Source organism: Malania oleifera, chromosome 13 (genome assembly GCF_029873635.1).
Source record: "Malania oleifera isolate guangnan ecotype guangnan chromosome 13, ASM2987363v1, whole genome shotgun sequence".
Lineage (NCBI taxonomy): Eukaryota > Viridiplantae > Streptophyta > Magnoliopsida > Santalales > Ximeniaceae > Malania > Malania oleifera.
In genome coordinates this window covers 69,469,795-69,494,526 of record NC_080429.1, presented here as the reverse complement: position 1 = coordinate 69,494,526, position 24,732 = coordinate 69,469,795, and the positions used below count along the sequence as shown (strand labels likewise).

The 24,732-nt window shown below is 37.0% G+C and overlaps 1 protein-coding gene across 3 annotated transcripts in view; it reads right to left on the bottom strand.

Annotated features, from left to right (window-relative positions):
• Window positions 1-24,732, bottom strand: part of LOC131146467 (putative 3,4-dihydroxy-2-butanone kinase) — a 115,633-nt gene that overhangs the window by 84,005 nt on the left and 6,896 nt on the right. For all 3 annotated transcript variants that reach the window (XM_058096093.1, XM_058096092.1, XM_058096094.1), the window contains exons 2-3: window positions 19,262-19,335; window positions 19,103-19,166 (exon numbers count right to left, since the gene is read on the bottom strand). In XM_058096093.1, coding sequence (XP_057952076.1) covers window positions 19,103-19,166; window positions 19,262-19,335 — 138 coding nt within the window. The remainder of the gene's footprint in view (window positions 1-19,102; window positions 19,167-19,261; window positions 19,336-24,732) is intronic.

The window sequence follows — 24,732 nt, the reverse complement described above, 5'->3', positions numbered from 1 at the left end:
GTAAGAAAAAAGGGCACTCCAAAGGTGGTTAGCAACCGTAAAATGAAGGAAAAGGTGAGCATTTGATTCATTGGACTTGTGACACATCACACACATACCAAGCATTAGTCATGTAAGGCCTTGTGATTTGAAACAAATCATGTACGTTAATCTTGTTCAAAGCCTTTTAAAGGCTCAAATCTTGAATGGGACTCTAGCCTTCCAAACGATGTGGCTCCAAGGAAAGACGTTGGATGTGGAAAATTTGAGAAGGTGAAGAAAAAGGATTGGTAGAAAAAAGTCATGATGAATAGCCTTCCCACACTCTTTAGTCATCCCTACTTGATGGAATAAAATGATTCAATGTATTGGGTAAAGAGATCAACTTAACAACCTCTCTTTCATTGAGATTCCAAAAGGAGTGAAAATCCCACAAACAAGAACCCCCCCTCCCCTCACAGAAGAAAGAAAGGCATTGATAGGTGCATTATGGAGGAAGGATAGTTTATACAAGTGAGGAACCAACTCAAGGATACTCCTAGAACCAAACCCTAGCATCATTGCCCACTTTGAAACAAGTAAGCGCTAAGAAAAGACTAGCAACTTGAGACACAAATTTCCAGCCCCTCGAGAAGGTACAAAGGCCCAATCCTTATTGCGAGCTTCCCAAATCCCTCTAACAACTCCCCCCATCAACATTCTCAAGTTTTGTCTCCTAAATCAAAGTCATATCTAGGGAGCATCTATAAAGGGCCTCTTTTATTAAACCCCGCTTCCTATTATCTCATAGCCCTTGAACATTCCAACTGAAAATTTTCATAATTTCACTTTTTTATATCCCTTCCCAACTCCCTCCCCTCCCCCCCCCAAAAAAAAAAAAAAAAATCATTAATAGAAGAAAACAGGTTCTTAACTTATGTTTACACCTCCTCCTTTTTTCCACTCAGAAGTTCTAGGACTCACAAGTTCGTCACTCTGTCCTAAAACTTCAACGCCCTCTTCTTCGAAGATTTCCTCTGTTACTTAAGGCAAGGCTTCCTCTTCATACAAGTCTAAATCAACTCTCAATCGATCCATCAACAATTCCTTCTCAGAATCACAAAAGCTACTCAAGTCATCTTCCATATAGGATACCTCCTCTATCCCTCACCCCACTTTGAGAATCTTTGGCTCCCTTTATGATGTCTTATTAGTTGAATTGGAAGATAGTTGTGGTCAATATCGACTAGTGCATTCTTCAGATTCTCCTCCATCACCTTCGAGTCTTCCAAACACTATGTCTTTAATACCTCTCCATTCAATTTGCCTTGATAGCTTTGCCCGCCCACCCTTTCTAACTCCTCCCGCTCCCCCCCGGGGTGATGACTCTAATCCACCTATCTTACTAATCTAACCGCTAAAAGAGATACCCACTTCATTAAGTCTTATATTCTTAGGGCTAAAACGTCTTGTTTCGTCCTCCTGAATAAGTTCAAATAACACATTAATTTTACCCTTTTCAACCCATCCACAAACAACCCTTATCGGCCCATTATTTTAAATCCCACGTTTGCAGTCCCCACTACCATCATTAGGGTAGAAATTACTCTCGAATCGACTAATTCTTCTACCCTTTATCGAGTGCTCATTGACAACTACAAAGAATGATCTTTTATGCAAGAGCCTCTGAACATAATGTTTCTCCGAGGTCTGCAACTATGTTCTTGGAGCCACAATCTGCACATCTCATAATGTGGTATCCCTCAAAGTTAATAGACAGCTTCATCAAGGCTTCTTAAAATTTGTGTCATCCCTCACTCTAATATCCTATTGAGACACAAACTGCCTGCCTTTGACCCCCCAGATGCTGCTTCTCAGTACATATTCTCATTGCCCCTCAATTCCATATGGATCCTCTCTCTCTCTCTCTCTCTACGTAAAAGAGCATCCTCCGCTCACCCATTGGCTGCTTCTAGTGGACCCATACACATCACCCCTAGGGATCTTAAGATCCATAAGAACTCCTTTTTCAGTAAGATATAAGAGATGAATCTCCCTGCAAATTTAGACAGCCTGAAAGCTAAATTGTTCAAGTGTTAGCATCGAAAAATTTTTCTCTCAATCTTCATAGTAGCATGTCCAACTATATCCTCCCCTTCCCCCATACCCACGTGCGATTAGGCAGCCAGAAAAAACAAATATTGTATCACTAGACGAGAGAGCATGAACAACCAGCAAATTACCAAAGCAACACATATAACAAATAACCAAAAACAACCAACCAGCACTAGGAAATATGTATGAGAGCCTCCCAAAGTGAAGGTAGGAAGCTCACCAAGCCCTGCTAATGATTAGCAAGAAATTTGGTGGGGTTGCAAGACCATCTCTGACACTGAAGAATTCCAAGCATGCACTGTCGAAGGTAGGACCATCACCGACACTGAATGTCGAAGAGGACAACCCTACTGGGAATGAACCAAAATTAGTCATTGAAGGGAACACCAACAAAGAATTGACACAGACAACTCTAGCTCACAGTAGTCTCGGTCAAGCGAGAGTTGCTAAGACGAGAACATTGGAATCACTAAGGTTCACTGCTCCTATTCGATTCTAACAACCAAGAAGGACTTGCCATAGTGATACGCTAGGGTTGAGTAGTGGAATATCTCTAGAAAGGGTCGAGATTAGAAGACGAAGCAGGGTTGCGAAGAGTGATCCCTTTGATTGATGAAAATGGAGCTTCAAGTCATTGGCTTGTAAGCAAACAAGTTTCGTGAGTTTTGCAAACTTAAAGACATTCAGGGATGGAGTTGCAACCACAGTGATGTCCTCTTTAATCGTTTCTAGATATATTAAGCTTCGATCTTCTCCCAGTGACAAAGAAGGATAGAAGAGGGTTGGGTACCAAGTGGGGCTAGAATTCGAAGTGATGGTGATGATAAGGATGGAAGAACGATTGCGGTGAATGGAAATTGACTTTTCTTTGTAAAGGAGGTCTAGGAGATGATTAAAGGAGGGAGAAGCCACCCTCGAGAACTCGAAGGCCAGAGATAGGGTGAGTCGGCACCTAACATGCTTAGATGAGTTAAAACCCAAATAGTAAATTTTAGATACTTGACCTCTCTTTCTTCTCGACGAAAATAAAATTGTAATGACTATAGTGGAATTAAATTTATGAGTCATACAATGAAAATGTGGGTAAGTAATTGAACAAAGTCAAAGAGTAGAGTTTCAAAAAATCAATTTGGTTTTATGCTTGGGAGATCGACTAAAAAAGCTATGTATCTTCTAAAAGCATACTTGGAAAATTTTGGGGAAAAGAAGTGAGACTTGCATATAATTTTTAGAAAAAGCTTATGATAGGCAACATAAAAAGGGGAGTATACAATAGGTATACTAATGTCATATAAGGACATGCACGATAGAATAATGACTACTATTAAGGCTACTAGGGAATTTCCAATAACAACAGGTGTACATCAAGAATCTGTTTTGAGTCCTTTTCTTTTTGTACTTGTGATGGAAGAACTTACTAGGAGTATCCAAAATGAGGTTCCATGATGTATGTTGTTTGTGGATTATATTGTCTTGATAAATGGAACTAGGGGTGGAGCATAATAGTTAAAGTTATGGAGAGAAGCTTTAAAACCTAGACATTTTAGATTAAGTAGAAACAAGACAGAATATATGAAGCATAATTTCATTCATAGTAGGAGGGATATTAGATAAAAGATTAAACTGGATGGTCAAGAAATTAGTGGTAATAGTAGATTTTGATACCTTGGATCTATTATGCAACCTGAAGGAGAAATCAAAGAAGATGTATTACATAGAGTTGAAGGAGGTCAGGTAAAATGGAGAAATGCTTCTATATTGTGTGATCATAGAATACCCTTAAAATAATAAGGAAAGTTTTATAGGATGACTATAATACCAGCTATTCTATATGGATCAGAATATTGAGCAACTAAGAAAGAACATATCCAAAAAGTAAGTCCCTAAATAAGAATGCTAATATGGATGAGTGGTATAACACTAAAACGTAAACAAAGGAATGAACATATGTACAAAAAGTTAGGCATAAAGTGTTAGAGATGAGATAAGCGAGGGGCGGCTCAAATGGTTTGGTCAACTACAATATATGCCAAATAGTGCACTAGTAAGGAGGAGTGAGCTAGTTACTGTTAGTAGAAGTCGAAAGGGGCAGGAATAGACCTAAAATAACTTATAATAAGATAGTGAGCAAGGATTTAATAGTGCTTAATTTGTTAAAAGAAATTTCTCATGATCATGTAAATTGACAAGAAAGGATTCATATAGCCGACTCCAGCTAGTGGGACTTAGCACTTGGTTTGTTGTTGTTGCTCTCACTTTAGGAAAAATATCATAATAAATATGATCATGTGACTTGTTAAAATAATACAATACCCATTCATGGTGCATACACCCCATTTTGGCCAAATTTTCATATTAGCTATGTGTTTTTTTTAGGGAGCCTTCATTAATTGCATGACTTCTAATCCTAAGTCCATAAAATCCCTTTTTTAATCAGCAAAGAGAAGTATTATTTGAAAAAAGTTGGGCATCAAGAAGATGCCAAACAAAAGAAAAAACTAACAAAAACAATGCACCAGTCTCTGAAAAAGTCCTTTTTCAATAATTCATTATCCTTCTTGAAGGAATTTTGGACATAAAAAGTCCATTTTAGTAATCAGGCCATTCTTTCAAGGGCATTTTGGGGATTAAAAAAAGGTAGAGAAATCAATCTAAACACAAATTCAAAATTATTTCTCATAGAAGGGTTCTTACACTTCAAGAAAACATAACAATGATGAAAATTAAAGAAGAATTGTTTTGCTTCGCAATTTTTTTTTATAGAAAAAGAAATTCATTAGATGGAGTAAGATGTGCAATCAGGACAAGAGACATTTCCTCAATGAAATTTGGGAAACCCAAAAAAAAAACAAAAAAGAAGAAAGCAAAAAAGTGTAAAGAACAGCACAAGGAAATCAGCAAACCTTAAGAAGTCAACAAAGAATGCCAATCACACTGAATATCCGAAAAGAATGTCCCCTTGAACTTACCATTAACCATTGCCCATATAGAATCCAGAAAATGGATCTTCTCCCAAACCAACAAAAATGATAACTACTTCGCTGAAAATATACACGAGTTCCTTTCCTCCCACAAACCCCAAAATACTGCAAATAAAGAACAATTCCATAGCTCTTTTCCTTCCTTCTTCCTACCAAACCCAGCAAATGATAATGCCAAAACTCCTATGTCCCTGGACAAACCTAACTTCCTCCAAAATAATTGAATAATTTGTTCCAAACCTTCCATGCAAAACAACAATGCAAGAAAAGAAGCAGAGTAGATTCTAAGCAATTGAAACTGTTGATGGTTATCATAGTCATTAGCATTATTAGTGTGTTAGTGTTATGTTAATGAGTGAGAGATAGTAAGAGTAGATTCTAAGCAATTAAAACTGTTGGTAGTTATCATAGTCATTAGCATTATTAGTGTGTTTGTGTTATGTTAATGAGTGAGAGTAAGAGTATTATGGTCAGTGGTATGTACTTTGACATATATTATAAATAGAGGGAAAGACCCATCATTGTGATTAGATCTCCCATTTTACCCAATTATCTAACATGGTAACAAAGCATGATTCTAAGACCTAAACCCTAATGGCTCGTTTGGTTATGTGGAATAGCTATTCAATGGAATAAGATGGAATATAGTTTAAATTTTGGGAATCTAGGGAATAGTTATTCATTATATATTCCTAATTATTTCATTCAACATGTAATAAGAAAGGAATAGACATCCCATGATGAATTTTGGGAATAGTTATTCCTTCTCTGTTCCTCATTATGGACTCATAAAATGTTCCACATTCTTATTTGTTTTATAGTAACAACATAATTTCTTGTATAACTCATTGTAATTAACCTACTAAAACTAATCTATTCCAGGGAATAGGCATTCCGCAAACCAAACATAACCTAATTGTCACAGCCACCATCAAAACCGAAGCCTAAAACCCTAAATCTGCTGCATGTCTACCATCATAGAAGAATTTCCAGCAACACTATAGCCCTAAAAAACAGCCAGCAGCTGCCGGAAGTCAGAGCAATCGTTGGATATTTCCTGGGAGATACTGCAAGTTCAGGAACACAAAATCTACTACAGATTTTGCAAAATCAACATAATAGTCACCCAGAAACAGTGTCTACCCCACACACCAGTGTGTGAAGCAAATTTCAGGCATTTTTCTGTCCTGAATTCATCCAACAGTGCTCAAATCCCCCTATAAACATATTAGTGATGTTTTTCGTGATGTTTTTTTTCCAAAGATCTCACTTTTTAAATTGCTCATGTATCGCACCCAAAGAATGGTTCTTTGATGCTTACTAAAGCTATTTGTAAATGTCTATTGAGTTTATTGGGCTTAAAATAGTGGTATTTTCTGTGTTTTTGAGTCGTACATTGTGTGCTTGTAGTTTGCATAGGTAGTCAAAGGTTGTGTGTGTTGGAATGGAGTTGATGAATTCAAAAAGCATGTTGTCTGCTGTGTATTTTTTATTTGTTGCTCTATCGAGGTGGTCTGTGTGTTGGGATGGAGTTACCAAATCCCAAAGTGTGTCTCCCTCGTCAATTACTTGTTCAAGTGAACTGCTTACTATAACTGTCTCAAAGGAGTATCCAAGCTGCCTGCAGTTTCAAGCATCCCAACAAGCATCTCATCACATTGCATCTTTTGCTCAAAAGTAATTATACCATTTGTAGTATCTCTCCCACTAGACCTTGGATTATCGACTATGTTGCTACTGACCATATGACGAGTGTCTACTCTCCAATATTCTAAAATCCACCTCAAGTTACCCTTGTTGATGGGTCCACTATTGTTGTTAAGGGAATAGCAATAGTAAATCCTACCCCCTCCTTTTCACTTTCTTCTATTTTGTACATTCCTAAACCCCCTTTAATCGCATCTGTTAGTAAAATTATAAAATCACTAAATTGCTGGTAACCTTCTTTCCAAATTTTGTTCTTATCCAGAATTTGAAGACGAGCAAGACAATTAGCACAGGAGATAAGGTTGGTGGACTTAACTACTTGGAGTCACTCTCTTCTCCTATTGCTTGTAATGCCGCTGCCACACCACATCAAATCCATTGTCGCTTTTTTCATCCCTCATTGGACAGGTTAAACATCTATTTCCTAGTTTGAGAGTTCCACGTCTAACCTTGACCGTGAGTCTTTTCAATTAGGAAAGCATCATTGTGTTCCCTTTGCCTCCCAAGTCAATAAAAGAGTCATTAGCCCTTTTAAGTTATTCCATTCAGATGTTTGGGGTCCTAGTTGTGTCACATCAAAGTTGTGGTTTCGATACTTAGTCACATTTTTCTATGACTCCTCCAAAATGACTTGGTTTAATTCAATAAAAGATTGTTTTGAGTTGTTTAACATCTCTTGTACCTTCTGTTCTCAAATAAGGACTTTGTTTGACAAGTCAATCTGAACACTTTATAATGATAATGCTTAGGAGTACCTCAATACTCAATTCACTGCCTATATGACTAACTTTATCCATCAGTCATCTTGTGCTCACACTACACAACAAAATGGTGTTGCAGAGTGGAAAAACAAAGATATTCTAGAAGTCACTCGAATATTATTGTATCAAATGAATGTCCCCAAAGTTTTTTGGAGTGATGTTGTGCTCACCGCTTGCTCTCTCATTAATAAAATGTCATCTTCTATCCTTGGTGGTAAAATCCAATATTCAATTATCTTCCTTAAGGCTCCTTTGTTCTACCTTCCTCCTCATATATTCGGTTGTGTGTCCTTTGTTCATCAATTAATTATCTTCCTTAAGGCTCCTTTGTTCTACCTTCCTCTTCATATATTCGGTTGTGTGTCCTTTGTTCATCAATTAAATCTAGGAAGGGGTAAATTGGATCCTCGTGCTATCAAATGTATCTTTCTAAAATAATCCTACACTCAAAAAGGATACCAATGACATAGCCCAACTTTACATTGATTCTCCTAATGTAACCCTTTTTAAGTCTACACCATATTATTTCGATTCCTTGAGTTTTGTTGACCTTGATAAGTCCCTTCCTCTGCCTAGCCTTCCTAATTATAACCTATTTTCTCTGTCCAATCTTCCGACACCTTCATCTAGTTTGGGTCCTTCTAATCCCAATTTGCAAGTGTACACACAAAAACTCAAGGGAGGATAGCCTCCCCTAGCTTCCACTTCCAATTCTCTAGTTCCCTCATCAAATGATCCTCTTCCCCAAGTAGTTGATCCTCCTATTGTTGTTCAAAAAGGTAAACAAACTTGTAATAGACATCCAATCTCTAATTTTGTTTGCTATGATTTCTTGTCACCTACATACTACTGCTTGTTAGTATTCTATCTTGTGTCACTCTTCCAAAGTCTATTTCTAAAGCTCTATCCCATTCTAGGTGTAGGAATGCAATGATATAAGAGATGTAACAATACATGGGAGTTGGTATCTCTTCCTCTTGATAAGTTTGTGGTTGGTTGTCATCGTGGATTCGTACACTGTGAAAGCCAATCCAAATGGTCCCATGGCTTGATTGAAGGTCCATCTTGTTCCTAAGGGATATACTCAGGCATATGGCTTGGACTATTCAAACATATTCTCCCCTGTTGCCAATCCTGCCACAATACATTTGTTCATCTACTTAGCCACCACCTAACGCTGGCATCTCCACCAATTAGATATGAAGAATGCTTTCCTACATGGTGATCTTTAGGAGGAGGTCTACATGGGGCAACCACCTGGGTTTGTTGCTAAGGGGGAGTCAGGCTTAGTGTGTCGGCTCAAGAAGTTATTATATGGTTTAAGATAGTCTCTCATGGCATCGTTTGGTCAATTCAGTGATGTAGTACTTGATCTTGGCCTTCAATGGTGTGCAGTAGATCATTATGTATTTTATCATCACACTCCATCTGTTAAGATTCTACTTATTGTGTATGTGGATGGTATTGTGATTACTGGTGATGATGATCAAGGTATCCAAAGCCTAGTGTTAGTTTGTGATGGTTTTTTTTTTTTTTTTTCTCTTTTTTCGCTTCTGTTCTTTAGTCTGTAGGTTGTTCCTTTGTGGGTTTTATCTGGATTTTCCAAACTTTGTTTAGGAGATTTCTTAGTCTCCTATATGTAAATTCTTATTCTATTAATGAATTCTTCTTTTATTATCAAAAAATAAATAAACAAAGGTGTCCAGAGCCTAAAGCATTTCCTACGAACTAAACCATTTGGGACCATTATAGTATTTATTGGGTATGGAAACATTGAGATCTCGTACAAGAATTGTCTTGTCACAGAAGAAGTATGTTCTTAATCTTTTAGATAAGAATGGATTGTAGGGATCCAAACCTGTTAATACACCTATGGATCTTAACAAGAAGCTAGTGCCAGATATGGGTGATTTGTTGCCCAACCCAAGACAATATTGGAGACTTGTTGGAAAGCTAAATTATCTCACGGTCACTTGACCGAATATATCTTTCTCAACAAGTGTTGGGAGTCAATTTCTTGATTCTCTTAGAACAAGTCACTAGGATGCAATAATTCGCATTTTGAGACATGTCAAAGATGCACCTAGGAAAGGTCTCTTATATCAGGATTGAGGTCACACTTGTATTCAAGGATATACTAATGCAGATGGGGCTGGGCCACCTTTCGACAGAAGATCCAAACCAGATACTGCATCTTGCTAGTAGAAATTTGGTTTCTTGGAGGAGTAAGAAACAGGCGGTGGTGGACAGGTCAAGTGCTAAGTCAGAGTATAGGGTCATGGCTCACACTAAATGTGAACTTGTTTAACTAAAGAACATGTTAGAATGAGGTTTTCCACATTCTCAGTCTATAGAGCTAATGTGTGATAATCAAGCAGCCAAACATATTGTCTCCAACCTAGTCTCCTTTTGAAGCTTAATATACATCGTTGGCCCACAACCTAATAGCTTAAGCTTTTAGGTATAGTGGTAATCTAACATGGCATCAAGATGGTTACCAGGAGGTTCTGGGTTCTAGTCCCATTGCCTACATTTATTTTAAAATTATTGAATTCCCTGTAATGGGTGTTATTTATCATTTGTTTATCTCTCCAAGTGCTGTCGAGCTGCACATGCAAGGGAGTGTTAAAGCTTGATATACATTGTTGGCCCACTACCTAATAGCTTAAGCTTTTAGGCAAAGTGGTAATTTGACATCTTCCATAAGCAGACAAAACATATTGAAGTTGATTGCCACTTCACTCATTACCAGCATTCATTTGAAGTTTGATTTGCAGCTTGCTGATTTATTTACTAAATCCTTGGGGGGTGCTTGCGTTAAATTCATTTGTAACAAGCTAGGAGCATATGATATGTATGCTCCAAAGGGGGAGTGTTGATGGTTATAGTAATCATTTAGCATTATTAGTGTTAGTGTTATGCTAATAAGTGAGAGTTAGCAAGGGTATTATGGACATTGGTATGTACTTCGACATATATTACAAATAAAGGGAGAGACCTATAACTGTGATTAGCTCTCCTATTTTACCTGATTATCTATAAAAAAGAAAGCATGCATATAACTGGAGAAAGAGCCATTAAAGGCCTCCTAATTTGCAGCAAGTTATTACTATTTATCCCTTTTTTTTATAACAAAAGAATTTCATTCATAGAATAGGAATGTACAAGCAAGAGTAAAGCATTTCCTTTCAAAACCCTGGGTTAACCCAGAAAAATTAAAAATTAAAAACCAAAATTAGCACTAGAAACAATCCAAAAAAATCAGCAGGCCCTATCAATTCAACAAGGAAAGCCAATCACGCTGAACATTCGAAAAGTGCATCCCGCTCAAGTCCCCATTACCACACACCAAAGAGAAGCCAAAATTTAAATGTTCAACCAAACCAGCAAAAGAGACAACTTTTTCACTAAAAATATGTGTGTTTCGTTCCATCCAAAAAACCCAATATACAGCAAATAAGGCACAATTCTGTAACTCCTTACCCTCCTTTTTTTCCTGCCAAAACCAACAAAATGAACTGCCAAAAACTCCACTATATTTGAACAATCCCAGCATTCCCCAAAATAATTAAATAGCTTGTTCCAAATCCTCCGAGCAAAGTCACAATATAAGAAAAGATGCGAACAGTTTCAGAGCAATTAAAACAAAGCACACATACATCTGGAGACAAAGCCTTTAGCAGTCTTCTAATCTGTAATAAGTTATTGGTGATGATCCTATTAAGCACAACCAGCCAGAGAAAACCTTTGCTTTTAGAGGGGACTTTGGCCTTCCAGATAGTTTTATAGAGAGGAAAGAAAAACCAGAGCTAGTTAAGAACTCACAAAAAGATTTGTAGGAATAAAACCCCGGTGGATCCAAGGACCAACAATGGCTATTAGCTTCTAATGAGCCTCTTGAGCTCAAGCAAGTAGGTGAGGAGAAGAAATGGACAAAACAACATTCCCAACCATAGATCTTCCCAAAAACAAATATTGAAGCCCCTGCCCAATATAAATTTACTATGGAGAATAAAGAGGGAATAAATCTGAGAGATAGCTTTCCACGGACTTTCCGAAGAACATCTAAGAACCAATTGGTATCCCACCCATTCCCATAAGTCCAAATTTAGTTATGCCACAAGGAAAAGACCTATAAAGGAAACCGCCAAAGCCATTTGGCCAAGAGAATCGTGCTTTTAGACACCAAATTACCAAGATCCAAGCCACCCTCCCTTTTAGGCCTATAGACCACCACCACCACACCCCCCCCCCAAACTCAACAAATTATCCATAATACCCCCACACCTAACCGAAGGAAATCTCTCATGATACTCTCAATCCTATTAGTCACCCCCACAAGAATTTTGAAAATAAACAAAAAAATATAGCTGCATGCTAGAAAGACAAGCTTGAATAAGAGTAATCCTACCTATTAAAGAAAAACGAGCACCCTTCCAACCATCTAATCACTTGGACACTCTTGACAACGAGGTCTCAAAAACTAGCGGATCTAGAATTACCCCCCAAAGGCACTCCTAAATAAGATAACGGCCAATCCAAAGTGACACAACCTACCTCCAAGGCTATCTCCCTACCATGCTCCTCCGACAAATGAACAATTGTGATACCACTCTTCCCCAAATTGATATTAAGCCCTTAAACCTTTTCGAAAATATGAAGAAGACCCAAAATATTTGAAAAAGATAACCTATGATCCTCTAATGAGAAAATAGTGTTGTCAACAAACTAAAGATGTGAAACCATTACCTCCTCCCTTCCCACTTGCAAACCTTCCACTAAACCTCTAACCACAGCTCTATTAACCATCCTACTTAAGGCATCTGCCACTAAACAAACAAAAAAAGGAAAAGAGGATCTCCTTGTCTAGGCCCCCTCGTAGCTCTAAACCAAGATTTAGGCTCTCCGTTCACTAAAACCGAATAAAACACATTATACATACAACCTTTCATCCACCTCCTCCATCTCTCTCCAAAAACCTTCATAAAAATCTTATCCAAGAAATTCCAACTCACCCTATAATAGGCTTTCTCAAAATCCAACTTAAAAATAAACCCCAACCCATTCTTCTTCCTTCTCCTAATATCCTCAATGAATTTATTTTCAATCAAAATCCAGTCCACTATCTGTGTCCCCGCCCCCCCCCCCCCCCCCCCAAAAAAAATAAAATAAAAAACACATAGGGCCTTAGTCATAGTCTTATCAAGAACCACCCCCAACCTTCTAGCTAGTACTTTAGTGATTATTTTATAAACGCTTGATGCTAGATTAATAGGTCTATGATCATAAATCTTGATAGACCTACTTTTATTAGGCACCAAAGTTATGAAGGTAGAGTAAATACTCTTACATAAAATCCATTCCAACAAAATACATTAAAAACCTTCATCAAGTCATCCTTAACCACCGCCCAACAATTTTGAAAAAAAAGCCAAATTGAGTCCATCCGGCCCTGGAGCGTTTCCCTATCCATTGCAAAGACAGCAGATCTCCCTTCCTCATCCTTAAAAGGTCTCTCTAGCCAAGTTATCTTATCACTAGGCAAAGGTTCCCATTCTAAATGTTCCACCATCAATCTATATTCATCTTCCTCAAAAAGCATATTACAATAAAAATCAATGATCTCCAAAGTTATCCTACTATTATCTCATAATCTCCCCCCCCCCCCCCCCCCCCCAAAAAAAAAAAAAAAAATCCAACTCCAACTCCCTAATCAAATTTTTCCTCACTTTCCTGCTTGCAAACCTATGAAAAATTCTAGTATTACAATCACCTTCTCTTAACCATTTATGCTTCGTGTTCTGCCTCCAAGTTCCAATATCATTAAAAATCACCTCTTCCAAATCATTCTTTAAAGAAATTCTTTTCAACTCCTCCTCCCTTGAGAATACAGGTCTTTTTAAGCCTAATGTCCCGAAACACCTCCCTATTTCACTCTTTCAATTTTTCTTTCAGCCTTTTCAATTTCTTCAATAATCTAAAACCTTCCCAGCCCCTGTCCAACTCCTCGCTCCAAGAGTTAATTGATCCAAAAAGACACCCTAGATAGGACAATGGCCACTCCAGCTCAGTGCACCCTACCTCCAAATATAACTCCCTAGCATTCTGCAAGCACATTAATTGTTGCAATACCACTCTTCCCCATATTAATCTTAAGCCCCAAAATCCTTTCAAAAATAAAGAGAAACCCCAATATATTCAAAAAAGAAGGCCTACGATCCTCCAAAAAAAAAATAGTATCATCAGCAAACTGAAAGTGTGAAACCATAATCTCCTCTCTCCCTACACCCAAACCTTTCACTAAACATCTATCCACTACCCTATCATCCATCCTACTCAAAACAGCTACCACTAAAATGAGCAGAAGCAAGGAAAGAGGATCACTTTTCTAATCCCTGTCGTAGCCTTAAACCAATTTTTAGGCTCAACATTCATTATCACCGAGTAAAACACATTAGACATACAGCCTTTCATCCATCTTTGCCTTCCCTCTCCAAACCCCTTCCTCATTTAAATATTATCCAGAAAGTTCCAACTCACTCAATCATAAGCCAACTTTGCGATTTTTTTATCTCACCTTCATCATGAACTCTTGTCTTGTCTTTCAAGTGCCAAATTTCAGCCTTTGATTTTTATTTTTTTATTTTTCTTTATAACAAAAGAAGATATCATTAATAGAAAAAGAATTTACAAAAGGGAGAATGAGATATCTCCCGAGACAAACTGAGACACTCCAAGACTAAACAAGAAACAAAAATATACCCAAGAAAAAAAAAAGATCATCAAGTCAACGTGTTCCTCCAATCTCTTTGAAACTCCTAAAAGCTTGCCTCTTTAAAAAATCCATACCCGACACACCACAAAGAGGCCAAGTACTTAATTTTTTCCCAAACTTGCATTTGGTCAATTTATTCCTAGAAAATATCCGAGTGTTATGTTCCATCTAAAAAAACTCATAATACTGAGAAAAAGCCACACTTCCATAAAGTTGCCCCACTATTTCTTCTACCAAAGCCTACAAAGGATATTTCTAAAAAGTCTTCCATCGAGGGAGGACAAACCCCACTTTCTCCCATAATGCCAAAAAGCATATTCCATATACTCCAAGCAAATTCACATTGCAAAAGAAGGTGAGAAGTTGTCTCATAGTTTTTGTAATAGAACACATATGAAGAGAGACAGCCTTCATAGGCCTCCTAATTTGTAACAAGTTGCTAGTATTTATCTTATTAAGCACAACCAACCAACCAAGGGAAAGCCTTTATTTTAGGGTGAACCTTAGCCTTCCAAATGTTAGAGTATAGTGAGAAAGAAGAGTTGGAACAAATCAAGTTTTCAAAAAAATATTTGCAAGAAAACACTCTTGACTTGTCCAAAACCCAAGAACGGATATCCCTCCCCAAAGAAAGGTTACTCTCACTCAATAAAGATAACAAAGATGACAATTCCACCATCTCCCTATCATTCAGAGGTATCCTAAAGTGAAGAATCCAGGAAACCAAAGGACTACTCAATCCACCAGCTAAAAGAGAAATGGCTACTTCATTTTGTTCAGAAATTAGATCAATGAGATGGAGAAAGAAGTAGAAAATGGTGCGTTTCCCAGCCAAGGGTCTTTCCAAAAAGGAATATGAGAACCCCTCCCCACCTCAAGTTTAGTGTGAGGGGTGAAAGAAGGATCAATTTGAGAAATGGACCTCCACAGACTCCCCACGGAGCATTTTAAACTAGCATTGGAATCCCACCCATTCTCATCCATCCCAAACTTACTTCTTATTACTTTATGCCGAAGGGGCAATTCTTCTAGAGGGAAGCGCCATAGCTATTTAGCTAGAAGACCGGGGTTTTTAGACACCAACTTGCCAAGACCCAAAACCCCCTCCTTTTTAGATCTATAAACCTCATTCCAACTAGATGGTCCCTATAACTCCCTCCACCAGACAACAAAAACTCTCTCATAATCCTCTCAAGTATTTTGATTCATTAGATGGTATTCTTCACTCAAGAGAGAGGACACTACGTCCAAGAGGTAGAGCCCTACTAGAAGAATCCCTTCTATGTCTAAATGGAACCCTTAGGGTCACTTCCTACAGGAGGAAAGAAAAAGGTTGGGGGGGGGGGGGGGTGGGGGCAAAAGGCCACCGGACTGAATACTATTTGAAGCATTCATCTTCAAGCCCTACCAAACTTTAACTTGCATATTGGGGTGAATTTCTCTCGTATAGTTAAGCCTCCTTTTGCTATTCTTTACAAGAGATGTATTTTCTCAATCCTACATGTGTTATATTTAGCTTGCATCACTAGAAAGTAGAAACATACTCAGGATTAGTTATTTTAATCCATATGATTAGGAGCATACAAGTTTTTTTATTGATTACATGATATTTGACTGAATGATTTTATCTAGGGCTATTTATTTTAACGATGTTTCCCTTATTGTTTGATTAATGTTCATGTTTTGAATGTGATTGATTGGGAGCTTTTCTTTAATTGGAACCTGTTAAGGTTTGGTTAAAAATGAATTACCTAACTTGAAGATAGGTCTCTCCCTCCATTTATAACACAAATTTAAATACATTCTAATGACAATAATACCCTTACTAACTCTCACTAATTAACATACTATCACACTTGATAATAATCAGTGTTTTAATAGGCAAGGCAAGGCATGCTTAAAATGCCTTGAGGCTCAATCTAAATTACCAAATTCCAAAAAGGCTAACGCATTGCATGTTGAGGCTTATACATTTTTACAAAAAGCAAGCCTTTTGCGCCTTTTTAGTTGAGGCTTACGCATTTTGGGTGTGTGATTCTCAAGTTAGAATTGGTTAGAAAGTTTTAACTATATGTTTGTACAAAAGGAATGTCATAATATGACTTTATTTCTAAAACTCTTGAACCTCAACCTTTCCAAAATAACTGGAATTGTATCTTACATCATGAAAATAGCTTTAACTTTCCAATGGTATAGCTATCTCTTGTCATGATTTACGTCATGTATTCAAGTTAGCAATTTTTGAATGGCCAACGAGTATTTTGCACATCTAGTTTTTCATTTTTACATTATATTTTTACATTATATTTGTGATTTTCTTAATTTTAATGCCCCAACGCCTTAAGGCTTACGCCTCACCTTTTGAGGGTTAAAACGCCTCGCCTTATGCCTTTGCCTTTTAAAACATTGATAATAATAATACTAAAAGACATATATAACCTCTAACACTCCCCCTCAAGCTGGAGAATAAATGTCATAAGCTCCTAGCTTGTTACAAATGAATCTAACACAAGCACTCCCCAATGCTTTGGTAAACAAATCAGCAAGCTGCATGTCTGACTTCACATAAGTGGTTGTAATGAGCTTCTACACAAGTTTTTCCTTAACAAATTGGCAATCAACTTCAATGTGCTTTGTCCGCACATGAAAGATTGGGTTGGAGGTAATGTGAAGAGCAACTTGATTATCACACATCAACTTCATAGGTTGAAAATGCGGGAAACCCAATTCTTCCAACATGTTCTTCAACCAGACAAGTTCACAAGTAGTGTGAGCCATAGCTCTATATTCTGATTCAACACTTGACCTTGCCACCACAGTTTGTTTCTTATTTTTCCCCAAAAAAAAGATCATCTGCTCCCTCTGCTTTTGCATCTCATGAACGTCGGCAGTTACAAGTTGCAAGGCGTTAAGCTCCTCATGAATACACTTCATCTCTCTAAAATAATCTGCAATGCTCCTATCTCCTTGTTGTAACTAAAAGTACTCTTGGGATAAATCATACATACGTGTAATGTTACTAGAGTATAGAAGTTTGATATAACCTCAAATCTCCTTGCCCATATCAAGATGCATACACATTCGTGCCACCTGTGGCTCCATCAAGTTCCATAAAAGGGAAACAATCAAGGCATTTTCCTAAACCCACACGTCTTTTCTTTTCTCTTCAAAAGAATCAGATTGGAGCAAGTGGTCAGATTTCCCTAATCCTGCGAAACAAATCCAAAGAGTTTTAGACCATTGAACATAGTTGTTTCAATCCAACTTTTGAGTCGTTATTTGCGGCAGCGATGTAGGAAACAATTTTTTGGGATTCATAGATTCCATCCCAACACTCAAAAATCAGCAATCACACCAAAAACACGAAGAACAATCAAAACTAATCGGGACAATCACAAACCATGTGAAGCACTGATGCAACCACAGACAAGGTGTACAAATCACCAACGGATATAGCACTGCCACAGCCTCACAACTGAACATACGAATGCTGCCATGGCACCAAAAAACTCAGAAGGAAGCCTTCACAAACCCTGAACGGAAATTAACAGAATACCACGAGTGCATGGTCAAAAAAAGTCAAATTTTCTAGCAAAAAAACTGACTTAATAGCTTGATAACATAGTCTAAATAAGGAATCAGAGCATGGCAGAAGAAGAAAAAAAGTGACCAGAACTGCACTCACGCGCCAGTGCGTGGGATCTGCCATGCCAGCATTTCGCCGGCACATGGAGGCACGTGGAGTGCCCTCCAGTGATAGGGTTTTGTGGGGTGGGTCGCCAGGGGGGTCTGATTATGAGTATATGGTTGGTTTTGTGATTTAGTATGGGATGGAGGACCGCAGGTGGATTAGGGAAGAACAGGGGCGGGAATGGTGTTTTCCGAGGACGGCTGAGGGAAATAGGGTTTAGATAAGATCATGCTCTAATACCATGTTAAGATTTGATTAAAAATGAATTACCCAACTTGAAGATAGGTCTCCCCCTCTATTTATAATACAAATTTAAATACATTTTAATGACAATAATACCCTCACCAACTCTCACTAATTAACATACTAACACACTCAATAATAATAATACTAAAATACAAATATATAACCTCTGACAGAACCACTGGTTTATAATGCAACAAGAAGCATGAGAGCAATTACATCTTGCATGATCTTTGTACACAATGAATGTGTGAACCTAACATGTGTGCAAGTGCAAGATTCGCGATTTGGCCATATATGAACTGCTATGGATTTGATTCCATGTTCAAACAAAGATAAGTAGGCAGCTCGAGGTCTCATTCAAGTCCAATACCACAGCCAAATGAGTTTTTAGCATTATCTGTTTATTGTCACTTAAAAAATATTGTTTTTGTTATTTATCTTAACTCATGCAATTTGAGGATCATATTAATACAAATATGAATTGGTATTCTTTTTAATTCTAAGAATGTTAGGATGTGCTCATTGCCCGGTTGCGCATTGTTTGGAACTCCATGATATGGTTTGTTCGTAGTTTCGTGAAGAGAGTTTAAAAAATTACCAATTTTTTGAAAATGAGACCAAAAAGGCAAATTGAGGTGTTTAGCAGGCTTCTTTGAAAGTAAATCAAATTTCTCAATTGTAACTTAGTTCCTAAACCTTTAGACTTCCTCTTAAGATGCCTTCTTCAGGGTCAAAGTCAAAATTAGGTTTTTTAGCTTATCTATACTAAAAATAATAAGATGGCTTTTCCAGAAATACACATTTATATCATAGGTCTCGTTACCCAATTTGGCTATTCCTACTTAAGGGTAGGGATTTGACACCAAACCTGATATAATGGCAACTTTGTCATATGTTGCGCTTGACACACCAGTGCATAAAACAACCTTAACCTACATTCCAAGAAAAGAAGTCAATAAATAAAAGCTACCATGAGATACAATTATAGTTCAAGAAAAACAGAAAGTAAAAAGGGAAAAATGATCACCTCTGGAAAACCATCCAAATATGTCAATCCAGGATAAGATTCAACAAGACCTTCAATGAACTCAGTTACCACATCTGCAACAATGTTCACAAAAAATTTAAAACAATTCTTTCCCCCTATTGTTAATGTTACCATGATACTTCCCATCCCTCTATTACTCTCTCTGCATTTTTTATTTTTTTTTATAAACAAAGAAATTTATTAGAGAGAGAAGAGAGTGGTATATCAAGTAAAAGGAATAGAAAAAATGGACACTAAGATATGCACCGAAAACAAAGGGAAAGAAGTAAAATGGAACTACAGAACACAAATATTACAAAAACAGCTCTACTCAAGCAAAGCTACCCAGTCCCGCTGTAAAAGAGTGTAAGGTCTACATTTCTAGAGCAAGTCATTGGTTTTTATTTTTTCTAAGATCGTGTCCAACAATAAGCATTAACCTTGGAGAGAACTTTAGGACCCATTTAGTGGTGGAAAATATTTCCCAATTTTCCATTTTCAGTTTTCCAAAGACTTATAAAATTTTCAGCTTGTTTTTCAGTTTAAGGTAGAAAGTAAAGAGTTTATTTAGTTCTGCAAATCAGTTTTTCATTTTTTTTCTACATTTAAAAATAATTATAATTATAAAAAAGATCATTTGTTTTTTAATTTTCCAAAAATTATTTAAGGCAGTATTTAGAATCATGGATTTTGGGGTTTGAATTTGGATTTGTTTGGATTTGGAAGAAACTCAAAACATAATCCATATAAATCAAAGTCCAAGATCCAAATTCCATACTTCTATATGCAATGCACGAAGTCAAAATTCTAGAAATTTTTTCCATCTTTTCTGTATAAATTTGGAAAATTGTAAAACTGACAATTTTGTAATTATTTGAAAAATTATAAATGAAAAATAAAACTATTTCCACAAGAAAATAGTGCCAAAACTTTTTATTTTTGTTCCTTTATTATATATAAATGTTTTCAATTGAACAATTAGCTAGTTTTTTTGTAATTCTTTGAAAAACTAAAATGGAAAATGAAAAATGTTTTTCACATCTAAACGGGCCCTTAGCTTTCCAAATGAAGGAGTAAGGGGCAAAAGGTGAACAATTAGGGCCACAAGTCAAAGATTTTTTGGGGTGGACTCCTGTCACCTTTCCTTGTAACTTCTCTTTCTCATTCTAATACATCTTTTTTATCAAAATAAACTAAAATAAAATCATTAAATGCAAAGCTAGTATAAAAGCTTCAACTCTCTAGTTATAGCTTCCATCTATCCTCAAAACTTTATTCAAGCTCTTCGAAAGGCTAGAAAAGCATTGCAACAAGGATGAAACTGTGCATGTTACACGAGAGGCCAAGCTGAGTGAGGACAAGCAAACAAAGGAGAGGATCAAATAAGGCAAATTGTAACCTCAAAAAGATAGGAAAAAAAGGAAATGGAGGACTAGAGAAGCATTTTAAGAACATCAAACCCTTGAACACATCAAAGAAAGATACTAATGCAAATTAGGGAAGACACTCGCCTCTATTGGTCGGTCTCAGACAACAACATTAAAACAAATTTTGCAAGTACAACAGGATATCAAAATTTTCATACACTTAAGGTTACATTTGGTTCACAAAGCATCCATTCCTAGGAATAGGATGGGATACAATGAGAATGTAATTAAAATTATATAGGGCTGCAGTAATTTAGAAAAAAGTCACTCATGCAAAAGTTCGTGTTACTCCATCAAACGTGGAATAGGAAAGGAATAGACATTGGCATGGTGAAATTTGGAAATAGTTATTCCCTGTCTATTCCTTGAGGATCCATAAATTTTTTTGTATTATTATTTGCTTTATATAATTTTTTGAAATAAGAATATATTAACAGATAAAGGAAGTACAAGACTAGAGAATGAGAAATCCTCCTATGAGGAGCAAAAGAACAAAAGAGGAAAAACAAAAATAAATAAATAAATAATAACATTAATACAAAACCGCACACCAATCTTGGTGAACATCCTATATAGAAAACCCCTTGAAACAGCCAGCAGCAAGAGCCCATAATGAAGCCAAATAAAGAATCTTGCTCCAAACCAAATAACAAGAAGTCTTCTTACCCTTGAAAATACAAGTGTTCCTTCCCAACCAAACACCCAACAACAAAGCATAAAACCCAATCTTCATAAGGTTGATCTATCTTTACTTCTTCAAAAACCTAAAAAAGAAATGGCCATCATATCCTCAACCAACCCCAAACAAACCCAACTTTCCCTATAATATCTAAGAGTTTGTTCCAAATCCTCCAGGAGAAAGAACAATGCAAAAATGAGAGGCAAATTAAGAACTACCAAAACAAAGAATACACACATCTGGGGACAACCTTAGAAGGCACCTTGTCCTGTAAAATATTGTTAGTGTTAATCCTATTAAGAACAACCAACCAAAAAAAATAGCCTTAATTTTGAAAAGAACTTTGGCCTTCCAAATACTATGATAAAGAGAAAACAACAAATCTCCCAAATTAAAAACTCAAAGAAACATTTACAAGGAAAATCTGACCAAGCCTCCAACCTTCACTTCCACACATTCTCCCTTAGAAGGATAGTGTGAAGTATTTGGTGAATTGAAAGACCTAATCACAATGAAAGGTATTTCCGTCTATTAATAATATAGGTCAAGTACATACCAATGACCATAATGCTCTTACTAATTCACACTTAATAACATAATAATAACACAAACTAATAATGTTAAATGACTCAAATAACCATTAACATTCCTCATCAAGCTAGAGCAGAGATATCATATGCTTCTAGCTTGTTACAAATGAATTTAACACAAGCACTCCCCCTCCCCCCACCCCCCCCAAAAAAAAAAAAAGCCTTTAGCGAACAAGTCAACATGATGTAAACTAAATTTCACATAAGTGGTTGTAATGAGCTTCTGCACTAGTTTCTCCCAAACAAAGGGGGCAATCAAGTTCAATGGGTCTCATCTATTTGTGGAAGATCAAGTTGGAGGCATTATGAATAACAGCTTGAAAGCTTGATTATTACACATTGACTCCATAGGCCAAGAATGTGGAAACCTAGTTCTTCCAACATGTTCTTCAGCCAAACAAGTTCACATGACCCTATATTTAGCACTTTATCGTCTTGACTAGGCCACTCCAGGTTTGGATTGTGTATCAACTTAGGATCCCAATAGCCTAGTCTCATCCAAAAGATCACGAACATGCTACCTCTATGACAACATGGTTCCTATATGAGACCTGGATACTTGGATACCCAATAAGTACTCTAATGGACCCAAATCTTTGGTCTAAAACTTACTTTAAATGTACTAGGCCCTAGATACCTTAATCATCATCACCCGTAATATCCACATACACAATAAGCAAAATCGTACTTGACAAAGTACAATGATAAAACACAAAGTGATCCACCGCACACCGTTGAAGACCAAATCAAGTACTATAGTACTGAATGACTAGGCCATGCTCTAGAAGAGTGTTTTAAACCATATAATGATTTCTTAAGCCGACACACTAAACCCGACTCCCCCTCAACAACAAACCTAGGTGATTACTCCATATAGACCTCCTCCTAAAGATCGCCATGCAAGAAGGCATTCTTCACATCTAACTTACGCGAAGGCCCGTGACAAGTGAGTGTTGAGATGAACAAGCATATAGAGGTAAGCTTTGCAACCAAGATGAATGTGTCTGAATAACCCAAACTTCCATAAAAGGGCTAAGCCATAACAAATGAGAAGCTACACGACTCAACTCCAACATAATTACTCTGATATAGTTGGCTTTTTTAGGTATTTGAATATTTCCCAATTATGCGACCAAGGAGAATGTCTAAATAACCCAAACTATACACTTGAGTATATCCCTTAGCAACAAGGTGTGCCTTTAGACGAGTCACAAAACCATCATCATAGGTTTTTTTATATAGAAACCATCAGGGTTGAGTTTCACAATTATACCTAACAACAACCAACCACTGATTTCAAGAGAAAGAGAAACCAATTCCTAAGTATCATTTTCCTATAACCACCCCCCCCCCCCAAAAAAAAGGTGGGCTAAGGCTTTAAAAATAGATTTAGGAAGAGCAACAATGGATAGAATAGTAATAAAACAATAATAGAAAGTTGACAAAAGGTTATAGCAAACACAGTTGGAGATGGATATTGTGTACATGTGCGTTTACCTTTCCAAACAGTAATTGGAGGATCAACATCATGGAAAATAGGACCTTCAAACAAGGAAACTAAATACATAGCTGTGGAAGCTAAAGAGACTCTCTTCCCTCGAACCACAATCATGAATACACCTACAAATTAGAATAATCAAGACAAAAAGAAGGACTCAAAACTACATGGAGACTCGAGAAGATAACTAAGCAGAGACAACAAACTAGAATCTAGAAGATTAGGTCAAGAGACTCATTAAGGTCAAAAACACTCAAGGACTAAGAATAGTATGGTTTAGACTTAAAGAAGGTAACATAGAAAGAGACTTGTTAGAGAAGAAATTAGGCATACTTGTTATATGATCAGTGGCTATTGAATCTATAACCCAAGGACTAGGACGAGAAGTATTGGATGAAAGAAAAGTTGTAGGATTACCTGTCTGAGCAAAAGATACAATGGGAAAGGAAGCTTGTTGGGATTCTTGATAATGTTGGAAGTTGGACTACTCTTCCTCTAACATAGATACAATACGTTGCTCCCCACATGGGCCCGAAAATATGGAATCTATGGTGGTTGAAACACTATATGCAAGGGTGGGGGACTGTGTTGGAGGAAGCACGAAGTACACAAGAATAAACATTGGCAAAGGAAGCAACTTTGCACTACCAAGAATTTGGGACTGAATTGCCTCAAGCTCAGGTTTCAAACCCACTAAAATCCAAAGAACTATCATTTGCTCCCTCTATTTTTGCATGTTGCAAACATCTGCAGGTATGTGTTGCACAATGTTAAGCTCCTCATGGATACATTTATTTCTACAAAGTACTTTGTAACACCCTCATCTCCCTATTGTAACTAAAAGTACTCTAGGGATAGATCATACATATGTGTAACATTACTAGAATACACGAGCTTGGCATAATCCCAAATCTCCTTGCATACATCCAGATTCATGCACTTCTATGCCATTTGGGGTTCCATTGAGTTCCATAATAGGGAGACAATCACTTGAATCCACAGTAATTTTCTTTTGTCATCTCTAGGCCCAAGTTAAAACAATAGTTCAATTTACCTAGGCCTGCCAAAGAGATCTTTAGAGCCTTACGATTGTGCATAATTTTTTCCATCTAATTTCTCAATTGTTATATGTGGCAATTACGAAGGAAACATACTCTTGGGATTCAAGGACTCCATCCCAAGTCCCAACACTCACAAACTTAGACCAACTATAACAAGGTTAATCCAAACAACCAGAACAATCACAGACAAGGTGACCACCACGAATGAGTCACAAA